General features: G+C 44.2%; 1 protein-coding gene across 6 annotated transcripts in view; it reads left to right on the plus strand.

Annotated features, from left to right (window-relative positions):
• Nucleotides 1–14618, plus strand: part of TLE1 (TLE family member 1, transcriptional corepressor) — a 93673-nt gene that overhangs the window by 59537 nt on the left and 19518 nt on the right. For all 6 annotated transcript variants that reach the window (XM_027615297.1, XM_027615298.1, XM_027615299.1 and 3 more), the window contains 4 exons: nt 492–644; nt 1951–2095; nt 3079–3269; nt 4645–4721. In XM_027615297.1, the coding sequence (XP_027471098.1) occupies nt 492–644; nt 1951–2095; nt 3079–3269; nt 4645–4721 (566 nt within the window). The remainder of the gene's footprint in view (nt 1–491; nt 645–1950; nt 2096–3078; nt 3270–4644; nt 4722–14618) is intronic.

The raw sequence follows: 14618 nt of genomic DNA on the forward strand, positions 1-14618 counted from the left end.
TTTCTCAAACTTTATTTTCAGAGTGACTTATGAGAAACAGAAAGTAGAGCCATGGTATTTTGGTTTCTCACAACTTTGCACATTAAAAACTTAGTGGTTGTTCACAGATGGAGCAATAGTGGTCTGACAAGAACGTTTGTTTCCTTTAAACAAAAAAATCTGTTTTCCCAGTCATTTTGGATTCCTAAGTTGGGTACCTGGTGCTCCTTTCCTTCCTGTGCCCTCTACGCAAAGTATTTGAGCATGAGGACACTTAGGATTGTTCCTGGATGTGCTTTCCTCTGTGCTGTCTTCACGGTGTGTTTGCAAACACCATCCTGTTAATTATAACAACATTGCTAGTCAGGGGGCACACTCCCAAGTCCTCCAGATCTGAAGGACTTAGAGTGTCCTCCTTTAATTTAGAGAATTAGTGTGGAAATAGAGTCCGTAAAGGGCAAGGTCCATCCGTTATGAGTGAAATCACACAAGCTTTGCTTATACTTGTCGAGGACCCTTCTTCTCCACGAGCAAGCCCCGCCCATTCACCCAGGGAAAATGGGATCGACAAAAACCGCCTGCTGAAGAAAGATGCCTCCAGCAGCCCAGCATCCACGGCCTCTTCGGGAAGCTCCACTTCTTTGAAATCCAAAGAAATGAGCTTGGTAGGTCTCCTGAGCCGTCACTTTGCCTATGCGGCTGTGTATTTTTCTTTGCGGTTCAGAGAACCCGATGGTATTTGAAAATGTGGGCTTTTACAGAGTGAGAGGTATATTTTTAAGTTTAAAGTGAGACAACTCCTCCTGCTTTTTGTCCCATATGATGTTTCCTTTCTCCCTCTCGGTAGTGTGTCTTGGGCCGTGATTCGAGAGAGACGGCAAGCTTCCATGTCTATTGCTTTCTTATTTGGGGGGTGTGCAACCTCATAGGAATTTGAAGTCCTGAGTTTACCTTATTTTAGACTGACCCACTGTGTTGGGGCATGTTGGGATTGGGTTTGGAGTCAGAATGGGGATGTACTCAAGCAGCCTCCAGAGAAGCCTGGAGCAGGTGCAGGGAGGGTGGAGCCTCCGAGCCTGCTTTCAGCCATTCAACAAATAGTGAATAGCATGTCATCTCTTAACTCACAAAAACCAAGCCATAACAGTCCTGCATTTGATTCATATACAGCCTTCCTAGGCATTATCCCATTTCACCAATGGGGGGGAAAGCCTGAGGAGCTTGCCAAGTTTACATTGCCCATCAGATCCAAGGCCTGAGGGAGCTGCGGTCTCTCCCTAGCCCCATGCATGCTGTTTGCTGCTCCACGGCACTCCTCAGACTGGGATTTAAAGGAATGAAGGGTTGAGATGCAGAGGATGATGCCCTGGGACCCTGTTACTGTCACACTCCTGAAGGCCTCTGTGCTAGTGAGTCCACACCCGTTAGTGGTGGCAGTGCTTAACTCCACACACATCTCTCAAATGGATAGGAATCCTTCTAGGGCTTTAGCCTTTGAGATGCTGGTTTGTTTCTCAACAGATCCACGGCCCTGCTGCCCCTCACCATTAGTCTCAATCCCACTGCCACTAAAAGGCAAGATTAGAAAAGGGATCCTCCCCCTGACATTCTTGGTGACCCAGCCATTTGTTTCTGAGTGACTGGGAATTTTTCGCTGGGTGGTCATCATTTTGACTTGGCCTGGATCCAAAGTCCACACGCCTGATGGAAAAATACTTTTTAAAATAAAATCTGCGGAGGAAGAAGTGTGATCATGTTCTGTGTCTCTAGCTAGAGTTTTAATTCTGGCAGGAAGAGGAAAGGTCAACATTTCTCGCTCACAAGTTAATGCTGTCAACATTGTGTGGATTTATGAAAATTGGCTGAGGGAGTAGCTAGAAGGTGCCCAGTGTCCCAGCTGCTGTTGTGATAAATTGTGTAATATGGCTTGGATTAAAAATAATACTCATTTAATTTGTTTAATGATACCAGCATGAAAAAGCCAGCACGCCTGTTCTGAAATCCAGCACACCGACGCCTCGGAGCGACATGCCAACGCCGGGCACCAGTGCCGCTCCAGGACTCCGTCCAGGCCTCGGCAAGCCTCCAGCCATGGACCCCCTCGTTAACCAAGCGGGTAGAGCCTCGCCTCTTGTGCTTTGTTTTGTTTTTCCCTTTCTGGGCTTGACTCGTCGTCTGTGCACTCCTGACGCCATTTCCCCGTGAATATGAAACACACTCAACTGCCTGCCTCTTTCCTATCCCTGAAAAGCCATGATAAGAAACAGATGTTTGTCCTTAGGTTCAGCAGCTGCACCCTGTTCGTCTCCGACTGTTTACATTTGGCTTTCTCTACCCCCCTCCAATAATCCAAATCCTAGGGACTTCAGTAAAGTTTCCGATAATTATTCCGCACGTAAGCCCCTTACCAAACTGTCACTGCATGTCTGAGTTCCCTAATACTGACCGAAACGGCCAGCCCAAGTGTGCTTCTTGCTTACTTGAGTTGGCCGGTTTTCTCCTGGTCCATCCCTCAGGAATCTGTGGTTTCTCTGTCAGTAGAAACTGGGAGGGTTTCACTGAGACTCCAGCCTGTGAATCACTTGGTAACTTCTAACTTTCTCTTCCTTAACACCTGGGGCCCAGAGGAAAATAAGCCCCAGAATATTCCTCCAAAACCCGGGCTTTGGTTTAGGTAATAAACCCAGGGTGAGGTTTTCATCTGGAATTGGTAGCAGGGAATGGAAAGGAGAAATCTTGGATTTTATCAAAACCTTCTTTTGAGATGAAGTCAGGTAAATAGGTAGTGAGTGCCCTGTGCCTTGGTTTGCCTTCTGTGATTTGGGTACAGTACTGCTGTTTAATTTTAATTGCCCGGCTTCCCAGTGCTGCCAAGCCAAGGATGAAGTACGTGGGCAGTTCTTCTCCTGGGGTCTGTTCTTCCCTGGAGATGAATTCGGCTGAGTTGGTGGTGATGAAACCAACCCCCCCCCCCCCCCACACACACACACCTCACCCAAGCCTTCCTCCTTGTCCTCGCCCCTCATGAATGGTGCTAGAAGTGACTCTGGAACTGACGGTCAGGCTGAGTCACATCACATGGCTTGTGCTTCCTTTCAGCGGCCGGCCTGAGGACGCCGCTGGCGGTGCCCGGCCCGTACCCCGCCCCGTTTGGGATGGTGCCCCACGCCGGCATGAATGGCGAGCTGACCAGCCCCGGTGCCGCCTACGCCAGCCTGCACAACATGTCCCCGCAGATGAGCGCGGCCGCCGCCGCCGCTGCCGTGGTGGCCTACGGGCGCTCCCCGATGGTAGGTGCTACGGGCGGGCCAGGGCCGGGACCCCCGCCCATGCCTGCGAACAGAGCCCCAGTGTCCCCGAGCCCGCCCACTGCCATCAGCATGCCGCTGCATTAAGTTAGGGCGCAGCGCTTCTGGGTTTACTGTTTTTGTGGATGAAACAAGGCAGTGTTTAGGAGCTACTTTGGCGGTTCAGGGGACATCTGGTTTTCTCCCCCCAAGTAGATTTTTTTTTTTTTTCTTTTTGGAAGGCAGTGGAATGACTCAAGTAGCTCACAGAAGCCTTTTCATTCATTTTCTTGAGGGTTTTTATTTTCCCCTCTTTAATTCTTAGGAAAAACTATTTGAGAAGCTGTAATGTTTTCTTTCCATGCCTATATTATCCTTTAAACCCAACAGTGTGACTCAGGTGTAAGCAGTGATCTGAGGGCAACAACGAGAAAACAGAGGTGACTGAACCCTGGGGCAGCTTGCCCATCTTCTTGCCCAGCCTTTTATGACTATGTAAATAGTCTAATTTTTGACTGGAAAGATACAAAACTGTATGCAAAGGGCTAAATCGACTGTAATCCTCAGTTGCAATCCGGGAAAGGAACCAGATCATAACCTGTAGCAAATAGAAGTCCGTATATATTTTTCTTGGCTATCTAGAATACGTCATGTTCAGTTTTCTCCTCTCCCCTCTTCAGATGGCATGACCTCCAGTAGTTTGGTCTGATAGTGAAGTTTGTGGGTTTTTTTCCCCTCATGTTGCACTAGTAAGAAAGGCTGTGCATTGGAGGGCAAGACAGTTTAAAGCAAAGTGGGCAGCTAAAGGACTAGATAACCTTTGTTAGGGCATGAATGTTTAAGCAGTAACTTAGGCCAGTGGTATGAAACTGGGGGTGATTTTGCCCCCCTAGGGACATCTGGTAATATGTGGAGACACTTTTGATTATCAGAAGTGGGGAATGCTATTGGTACATAGAGTGTAGAAGCCAGGGATGGTGCTAAATATCCCAAGACAGCACCAAACAACTGTCTGGCTCAAAACATTGATAGTGCCAAAGTCGAGAAATCCTGACTCAGACAACATGCCTGTACTGGTTTGGGCAAGGCAGGACGTCCTAAGTCCACAGAAAGTCCATTTACTATGGGAAGCTGGTTCTCAATGTACAAATAGACCACACTCCAGCCAACCTCCCCAGAAAGAAGTGTGGCATGTCCATTTACAGGTGGTTATATTACTTCTTGCATTGTAATTTTTTTTTTTTAATGTTTGCACATGTTACTGTTTCTATTTATGTTGCGTTGGAGATGTAGCAATTTCTAGTGAAAAGTCTTTATAGATGTTCACAAAGTGCCTACTCTGCATAAATTGAGTCTTCAATGTCATTTTTGTTTCCAGGTTGGGTTTGATCCTCCCCCTCACATGCGAGTACCTACCATCCCTCCAAACCTGGCAGGAATCCCTGGGGGGAAACCGTAAGTACCTCTGACTCCTCAGTTTTGTTTTAAAGGCAGTTACTTAGTCATGGCTATTAGCAGACTAGAATTCCAAAGGGAACACAGGCTTGGACGTTTCCAAGGAGATTTCTAGTGTCTTTTCCTGAGGAGTGTTAGCACTTTCTATAAATAGGCACCTTGTAGGTGTCATGCCTCTGTCTTCTCACTATGGGTGATCTCATGCATTTAGTTATTTCTGGAGAGAAGCTGTTGTAGACGGGGGCCAGGAGGGAGGCAAGAAGCGGGGGTGGTTGGCCCTCCTTGCTTGACCCCTCTTCAGAAAACTGCTCTGCTCTGCCTTTGGTCAGAGGGTAGCTGCTGGAGGTTTTCAACAGGACTGTGCTGTGGGCAGTAGTAAGCTGTCACGAACTCTTGAGATCTCTGAAATTTGAAACATGTCATCTCTCTACCTGGCTCAGTGCTACCTTTTCCTTATTTTGGTGGAAACTAGAGTTGTATGAAGGATAGTTGTGGCGTCTGTTGGATCCCAGCGTTGGAGATTGGAACCTCCCTGCCCACCCCTCCCCAACTCCCAATAAAGTTTGGGGCGTGCTCGACACGGAGAAGTCCAAGATTACAAAACTAAGAGTGGCTTTGTGGGAAAGCATGAAAGATAGATTAAAGGGACAAAAGAGCATTCAGAATTTGAAAAACCCCATTGGTTATTCTTCCAGGGTCACTTAAAATCACTTGCTTTCCATATGTTAGTAATTAGAAATGAGATTTTGAAGAATTTCTAAAGTCCTTAATTTCCATACAAAGCAAAATCCAAATATGGGGGGGGGGGCGGTCTGTCTTACTTCCCAGCATGTACTCTGCTCTTCTGTAGGGCCTTTTACAATTTTGATTTTTCCAAATAGGGGTATGTGTCATAGGCCTTCAGTTTATTTTTCTGATACTCTCTGCCTTTGTGTGGTTGCTTTCAGCTTTCATTTATGTGTCTGCTGCATGTTGCATATTACATTATTCTGAGTGGTCCATTCAACTACCTGGTCACCTTGGTGTAATTTGAATTAGAGCCTTTCTTCAAATAAACCAGCAGCATGAGGAAAAATGGAATCCTTACTCCATCACCTGCTTTTTGGAAAGCAGATTGCCACAGCTCTACTTTACATGCATTATAATATCTATTTCATGGTAATTTGATTCATGACAAAACGAGACTTTTTCTATACTAAGAACTGGTAGAGAGATGTTAAGAACGTACAGTGACATCTAGGCCCAGGGAAGAGCAGGATTAGGGGGTGGTACAGTGTTGTAAATGTTTTCTTACCTTGTAGATCTCTTCTGATTGAATAACCTTGAACTGCTATGTTGTTTAGTTTTTTGGATCTGCCCCTCTGCATCCAGCCTGGGATTCCCCCGGGCACTCAGTGGGTATTTTTTTTTAAATTTTTATTGTTATGCTAATCACCATACATTACATCATTAATTTTGGATGTAGTGTTCATGATTCATTGTTTGTGCATAACACCCAGTGCTCCATGCAGAACGTGCCCTCCTTAATACCCATCACCAGGCTAACCCATCCCCCCACCCCCTCCCCTCTAGAACCCTCAGTTCATTTTTAAGAGTCCATCCTCTCATGGTTGGTCTCCCCCTCCGATTTCCCCCCTTCATTCTTCCCCTCCTCCTATCTTCTTCTTCTTTTTTTTTTTTCGTAACATATATTGCATTATTTGTGTCAGAGGTACAGATCTGTGATTCAACAGTCTTGCACAATTCACAGCCCTTGCCATAGCACATACCCTCCCCAATGTCTATCACCCAGCCACCCCATCCCTCCCACCCCCCCACCACTCCAGCAACCCTCAGTTTGTTTCCTGAGCTTAAGAATTCCTCATATCAGTGAGGTCATATGATACATGTCTTTCTCTGATTGACTTATTTCACTCAGCATAACACTCTCCAGTTCCATCCACGTCATTGCAAATGGCAAGATCTCATTCCTTTTGATGGCTGTATAATATTCCACTGTGTATATATACCACATCTTCTTTATCCATTCATCTGTCGATGGACATCTTGGCTCTTTCCATAGTTTGGCTATTGTGGACATTGCTGCTATAAACATTGGGGTGCACGTACCCCTTCGGGTCCCTACATTTCTGTCTTTGTGGTAAATACCCAGTAGTGCAATTGCTGGATTGTATGGTAGCTCTATTTTCAACTGTTTGAGGAACCTCCATACTGTTTTCCAGAGTGGCTGCACGAGCTTGCATTCCCACTAACAGTGTAGGAGGGTTCCCCTTTCTCCACATCCCCGCCAACATCCCTTGTTTCCTGACTTGTTAATTTTAGCCATTCTGACTGGTGAGAGGTGGTATCTCACTGAGGTTTTGATTTGGATTTCCCTGATGACGAGCGATGTTGAGCACTTTTTCATGTGTCTGTTGGCCATTTGGGTGTCTTCTTTGGAAAAATGTCTGTTCATGTCTTCTGCCCATTTCTTGATGAGATTATTTGTTCTTTGGGTGTTGAGTTTGATAAGTTCTTTATAGATTTTGGATACTAGCCCTTTATCTGATATGTCATTTGCAAATATTTATCTTTTGGTTTTGTGGACTGTGTCTTTTGCTGTGCAAAAGCTTTTTATCTTGATGAAATCCCAAGAGTTCATTTTTGCCCTGGCTTCCCGTGCCTTTGGCGATGTTTCTAGGAAGAAGTTGCTGTGGCTGAGGTCGAAGAGGTTGCTGCCTGTGTTCTCCTTTAGGATTTTGATGGACTCCTGTCTCACGTTTAGGTCTTTCAACCATTTGGAGTCTGTTTTTGGTGTGGTGTAAGGAAATGGTCCAGTTTCATTCTTCTGCATGTGGCTGTCCAATTTTCCCAACACCATTTGTTGAAGAGACTGTCTTTTTTCCATTGGACATTCTTTCCTGCTTTGTCGAAGATCAGTTGACCATAGAGTTGAGGGTCCATTTCTGGGCTCTCTATTCTGTTCCATTGATCTATGTGTCTGTTTTTGTGCCAGTACCATACGGTCTTGATGATGACAGCTTTGTAATAGAGCTGGAAGTCCCGAATTGTTATGCCGCCAGCTTTGCTTTTCTTTTTCAACATTCCTCTGGCTATTTGGGGTCTCTTCTGGTTCCATACAAATTTTAGGATTATTTGTTCCATTTCTTTGAAAAAAGTGGATGGTATTTTGATGGGGATTGCATTGGATGTGTAGCTTGCTCTAGGTAACATTGACATCTTCACAGTATTTGTTCTTCCAATCCATGAGCATGGAACGTTTTTCCATTTCTTTGTGTCTTCTTCAGTTTCTTTCATGAGTATTTCATAGTTTTCTGAGTACAGATCCTTTGCCTCTTTGGTTAGATTTATTCCTACGTATCTTAGGGTTTTGGGTGCAACTGTAAATGGGATCGACTCCCTAATTTCTCTTTCATCTGTCTTGTTGTTGGTGTATGGGAATGCCACTGATTTATGTGCATTGATTTTATATCCTACCACTTTACTGAATTCCTGTATGAGTTCTACCAGTTTTGGGGTGGAGTCTTTTGGGTTTTCCACATAAAGTATCATATCATCTGCAAACAGTGAGAGTTTGACTTCTTTGCCAATTTGGATGCATTTCTTTCTTTCTTTTTTTTTTTTATTTTTCTTTTTGTCTGATTGCTGTGGCTAGGACTTCTACTACTATGTTGAATAGCAGTGGTGATAGTGGACATCCCTGCCGTGTTCCTGACCTTAGGGGGAAAGCTCTCAACTTTTCCCCATTGAGAATGATATTTGCTGTAGGTTTTTCAGAGATGGCTTTTATGATATTGAGGTATGTACCCTCTATCCCTATACTCTGAAGAGTTTTGATCAAGAAAGGATGCTGTACTTTGTCAAATGCTTTTTCTGCATCTATGGAGAGGATCATATGATTCTTGTTCTTTCTTTAATTAATGTACTGTATCATGTTGATTGATTTGCAGATGTTGAAACAACCTTGCAGCCCAGGGATAAATCCCACGTGGTCATGGAATAACGCTTTTATTTATTTATTTATTTTTAAAGATTTTATTTATTTATTTGAGAGAGAGAGAGACAGCATGAGAGGGGAGAAGGTTAGAGGGAGAAGCAGGCTCCCTGCTGAGCTGGGAGCCTGATGTGGGACTCGATCCCAGGACTCCGGGATCATGACCTGAGCCGAAGGCAGTCACTTAACCAACTGAGCCACCCAGGTACCCTGAATAATCCTTTTAATGTACTGTTGGATCCTATTGGCTAGTATTTTGGTGAGAATTTTTGCATCCATGTTCATCAAGGATATTGGTCTATAATTCTCCTTTTTGATGGGGTCTTTGTCTGGTTTTGGGATCAAGGTAATGGTGGCCTCATAAAATGAGTTTGGAAGTTTTCCTTCCATTTCTCTTTTTTGGAACAGTTTCAGGAGAGTAGGTATTAATTCTTCTTGAAATGTTTGGTAGAATTCCCCTTGGAAGCCATCTGGCCCTGGGCTTTTGTGTGTTGGGAGATTTTTGATGACTGCTGCAATTTCCTTAGTGGTTATAGGTCTGTTTAGGTTTTGTATTTCTTCCTGGTTCAATTTTGGTAGTTGATACATCTCTAGGAATGCATCCATTTCTTCCAGGTTATCTAATTTGCTGGCATAGAGTTGCTCATAATATGTTGTTTATAATTGTTTGTATGTCTTCGGTGTTGGTTGTGGTCTCCCCTCTTTCATTCATGATTTTGTTTATTTGGGTCATTTCTCTTTTCTTTTTGAGAAGTCTGGCCAGGGGTTTATCAATCTTGTTAATTCTTTCAAAGAAACAGCTCCTAGTTTCGTTGATCTGTTCTGTTCTTTTGGTTTCTATTTCATTGATTTCTGCTCTGATCTTTATTATTTCTCTTCTCCTGCTGGGTTTAGGCTTTTTTTTTTTTAAGATTTTATTTATTTGAGAGAGAGAGAATGAGAGATAGAGAGCACGAGAGGGAAGAGGGTCAGAGGGAGAAGCAGACTCCCTGCTGAGCAAGGAGCCTGATGTGGGACTCGATCCTGGGACTCCAGGACCATGACCTGAGCCGAAGGCAGTCGCTTAACCAACTGAGCCACCCAGGCGCCCTGGGTTTAGGCTTTATTTGCTGTTTTTCTCTAGCTCCTTTAGGTGTAGGGTTAGGTTGTATATTTGAGACCTTTCTTGTTTCTTGAGAAAGGCTTGTATTGCTATATACTTTCCTCTTAGGACTGCCTTTGCTGCATCCCAAGGATTTTGAACAGTTGTGTTTTCATTTTCATTGGTTTCCAGGAATTTTTTTAATTCTTTTTTAATTTCCTGGTTGACCCATTCATTCTTTAGTAGGATACTCTTTAGCCTCCATGTATTTGAGTTCTTTCCGACTTTCCTCTTGTGGTTGAGTTCTAGTTTCAAAGCACTGTGGTCTGAAAATATGCAGGGAATGATCCCAGGCTTTTGGTACTGGTTGAGACCTGATTTGTGACCTAGGATGTGATGTATTCTGGAGAATGATCCATGGGCACTAGAGAAGAATGTCTCTTCTGTTGCTTTGGGATGGAGTATTCTGAATAGATCTGTTAGGTCCATTTGGTCCAGTGTGTCATTTAAAGTCTTTATTTCCTTGTTGATCTTTTGCTTAGATGATTTGTCCATTTCATTGAGGGGGGGTGTTAAAGTCCCCCACCATTATTGTACTGTTGTCGATGTGTTTCTTTGCTTTTGTTATTAATTGCCTTATATAATTGGCTGCTCCCATGTTAAGGGCATAGATATTTACAATTGTTAGATCTTCTTGTTGGATAGACCCTTTAAGTAGGATATAGTGTCCTTCCTTATCTCTTATTATAGTCTTTGTTTTAAAATCTAATTTGTCTGATATCAGGATTGCCACCCCAGCTTTCTTTTGGTGTCCATGAGCATGGTAAATGGTTTTCCACCCCCTCACTTTCAATCTGGGCGTGTCTTTGGTCTAAAATGAGTCTCTTGCATACAGCATATGGATGGGTCTTGTTTCTTAATCCAATCTGATAGCCTGTGTCTTTTGATTGGGGCATTGAGCCCATTTACATTCAGGGTAAGTATTGAAAGATAGGAATTTAGTGCCATTGTATTGCCTATAAGGTGACTGTTACTCTATATTGTCTGTCTTCCTTTCTGATCTGTGGTGCTTTTAGGCTCTCTCTTTGCTTAGAGGACCCCTTTCAATATTTCTTGTAGGGCCGGTTTCGTCTTTGCAAATTCCTTTAGTTTTTGTTTGTCCTGGAAGCTTTTTATCTCTCTTTCTATTTCCAATGACAGCCTAGCTGGATATAGTATTCTTGGCTGCATATTTTTCTCGTTTAGTGCTCTGAAGATATCATGCCAGTCCTTTCTGGCCTGCCAGGTCTCTGTGGATAGGTCTGTTGCCAGTCTAACGTTTCTACCATTGTAGGTTACATATCTCTTCTCCCAAGCTGCTTTCAAGATTTTCTCTTTGTCTCTGAGACTCGTAAGTTTTACTATTAGATGTCGGGGTGTTGACCTATTTTTATTGATTTTGAGAGGGGTTCTCTGTGCCTCCTGGATTTTGATGCCTGTTTCCTTCCCCACATCAGGGAAGTTCTCTGCTATAATTTGCTCCAATATACCTTCTGCCCCTCTCTCTCTTTCTTCTTCTTCTGGGATCCCAATTATTCTAATGTTGTTTTGTCTTATCATATCGCTTATCTCTCGAATTCTGCCCTCGTGATCCAGTAGTTGTTTTTCTCTCCTTTTCCCAGCTTCTTTGTTTTCCATCATTTGGTCTTCTATATCGCTGATTCTCTCTTCTGCCTCATTTATCCTAGCAGTTTGTGCCCCCATTTTTGATTGCACTTCATTAATAGTCTTTTTGATTTCGATTTGGTTAGTAGATTTTAGTTCTTTTATTTCTCCAGGAAGGGTTTCTCTATTAACTTCCATGATTTCTTCAAGCCCAGCTAGTATCTTTAAAATCATGATTCTGAACTCTAGGTCCGACATCGTACCAATGTCCGTATTGAGTAGGTCCCTGGCAGACGGTACTACCTCTTTTTCTTTTTGCTGAGGTGATTTTTTCCATCTTGTCATTTTGTCCAGAGGAGAACAGATGAATGAGAGAACAAAATGCTAACAGGTTAACAATGTCCCCAGCAAATATACTCTAAACAAATCAGAAAAGACCTGAAACCAGGGGAAAAGAAAGGGAAAGAAAGAAAAAAGAGAAAAAAAAAAAGGATAAAAACAAACAAAAACAGAATATGATCAAATATGATCAGGCTGTTGCATAGATCAGTGCCACACACTAGATTTTGGGTGTATTTTGGTCTGTTAGAAGAAAGTGCCTCCTAAAATTTTAAAGAAAGAAAGACTTACATATGTACAAAATAAGGGTTGATACAATGAAGGGATGGCAGATGAGTGTAAAGATGAAAATTATAAAAGATTTTATAAAAGGAATTAATAAGTTGTTTGAAAAAAGAAAGATTTTTTACAAAGGAAAGAGAAAGGCTGAGAATGTGATCAGGCAGGAGACTAGAACAAAGCCATACACTAGTGATTTAGGGTATATTTTGATCTGTTAGAAGAAACTGTATCTCAAAATTTTAAAGAGAGAACAACTTATATGTATATGCCAAAAATAAGGGTATCTACTATGAAGGGATAGAATATGACTCTAAAAATGAAAAATAAAAATTTTTTTTTCAAAAAGGGATTGATAAGATGTTGGTTGAAAAAGGGAAAAAGAAAAATTAAAAAAAAAAAACAGTGAAAAAAATTAACTTTTAAAAACTAATGATTCATTGTAAAAAAGCCATGAATTCTACGTGCAGTATTCCCCTAGCGCTGGAGTTCTCCCGTTCTCATTGATCGGTAAACTTGGTCTTGGCGGGCTGTTCGTGCTGATCTTCTGGGTGAGGGGCCTGTTGCTGTGGTTCCCGTGGTGGTGGTGGGGGGGGGGGGGGAATTGCCCCGCCCTTGCCAGGGGCCGGGCTAAGTAATCTGCTCGGATTTGCTCTCGGCAGCTTTTGTTCCCTGCAAGCTCTCGGTACAGCTTTGGAGGACGAGAGTGAAAATGGTGGCCTCCCAATCTCCGCCTGGAGGAGCTGAGAACTTGGGGCCCCGCTCCTCAGTGCGCCCCCAGAGAAAAGCAGTCAGTCACTCCCATGTCCCCGGTCTCTGGCCGCACTCCGTGCTCACCCGGCCTGTGACCGAGCATTTCTATCTCTGGCACCCGACCCTGTGTGGAGTCTCGAAACCCAGCAGATCCCTGCGGTGCGCTTTCCTGCCGCTCCTCCTGGGGGAGGAAGGGGAGTCTCCCCGGATCTGCCGCTTGTTGGGTCCCTGCTGGAGGAGCAGTGGCCCAACTGTGCCACGGATCACGGTTTATGGCAACCCCGAGCTGAGAGCCCGTGCCTCGGCTCCGTCTCTGCAGCCGGCTTCCCTGCTCGGATCCCTGGAAGCTCTGCCGCACTCAGGCTCTCCCGGTCTTTCTGTGACCCCGAGTGTCCTGAGACCACACTGTCCCGCGAGGGTTCCACCCCCCGCTTAGCCACTGGAGCGACATCCCTCAGCGGAGCCGACTTCTAAAAGTTCCGATTTTGTGCTCAGCGGCTCTAGCACTTGCCAGAAGCGGCCCACGGAGGCCCCCTCCCCCGCCGTCTAGCCTCCCGAATATTGCCTCGGATTTACTTCTCCGCACGTCCTACCTTCCAGTAAGTGGTCGCTTCTCTGTTCAGAGAGTTGTTACTATTCTTCTTTTCGATCTCCTGTTGAGCTCGTAGGTGTTCAGAATGGTTTGATCCCTATCCAGCTGAATTCCTGAGACTATACGAAATCCAGGTCTCCTACTCCTCCGCCATCTTGCTCCACCCTCAGTGGGTATTTCTTATCCGTGGTCTCTGGCAACGTAGCTGTTGTGTGTTCTACAGACTGGTGAGTGGATAGAGGGCAAATGAGTCATGGGATGAGAGTCAATAATTAATAGTAACTGATGAATCTTCAGGGAAATAATAAGCAAATAATGCCAAGTTTAACTGACCATTAGGGAAAGCCAGTTTCAAGAGTCAGAGGTGTGGGGGTATGTCTGGCTGCCAAGACCGCACCCTAAATGGGACGGGTGAGGCAGGTGGGGTGGGGTGGGACGAGCTATGATCTATCGTGATGGTCTTGAAGGTGCAGAGGACCATTAATCAGACCTAGCTCTTTACAGTTTGTGTGTGTGTGTGAATAATGCAATTAGACACAAAGTTGAAGCCTTCTCTGAATGATAATACTGTTGCCATGCTTAGTAGAGCCAAAATACTCATCCTTTGGCTGTGAGCACCTTGGATTTCTTTGTGTTCACATCTCTGTTAAGCTAGGGCACAACATGCTCAGGGACAATGACAGTGGGCAAGGCAGCAAAGTTGTGAGAGTCACGTATGAGGGTGAGTCTCTGGATCGGAGTGGTCACTGCCCTCCAAAACAGTGAAAATACATTCTTTAGGATTCTCTTTTAAGTTTGAGGGGAGCCATGTTATGTGAGGAAGATTGAGTTAATATCGGAGGGGAAAAATGGAGTTCACCATTGTCTCTGGGATCTGGGCTATACATTCTATTCCTTTGTTTTAATCCATTAATTAGTATGAGAGGGCTTCCTGTCCTCATTGTTGAGTAAAGTAATAGTCCCTGAAGCAGTGCTTCTCAAAGCTTCTATGACGACCAGTTTTTTTCCCAACATGACCCAGATTGGTACTCTTGTAACAGACAAATACAGATGAATAGGGGAAGAAAGATACACAGTATAAGTCCCAGTTGTTTTTTGTTTGTTTGTTTTTTAAGATTTTATTTATTTGAGAGAGAGAGCAGGAGGAGGGGCAGAGGGAATAGCAGGCTCCCCACTGAGCAGGGAACCTGACTAGGGGCTGCATCCCAGGAGCCT

This window comes from Zalophus californianus, chromosome 13 (genome assembly GCF_009762305.2).
Source record: "Zalophus californianus isolate mZalCal1 chromosome 13, mZalCal1.pri.v2, whole genome shotgun sequence".
Classification (NCBI taxonomy): domain Eukaryota; kingdom Metazoa; phylum Chordata; class Mammalia; order Carnivora; family Otariidae; genus Zalophus; species Zalophus californianus.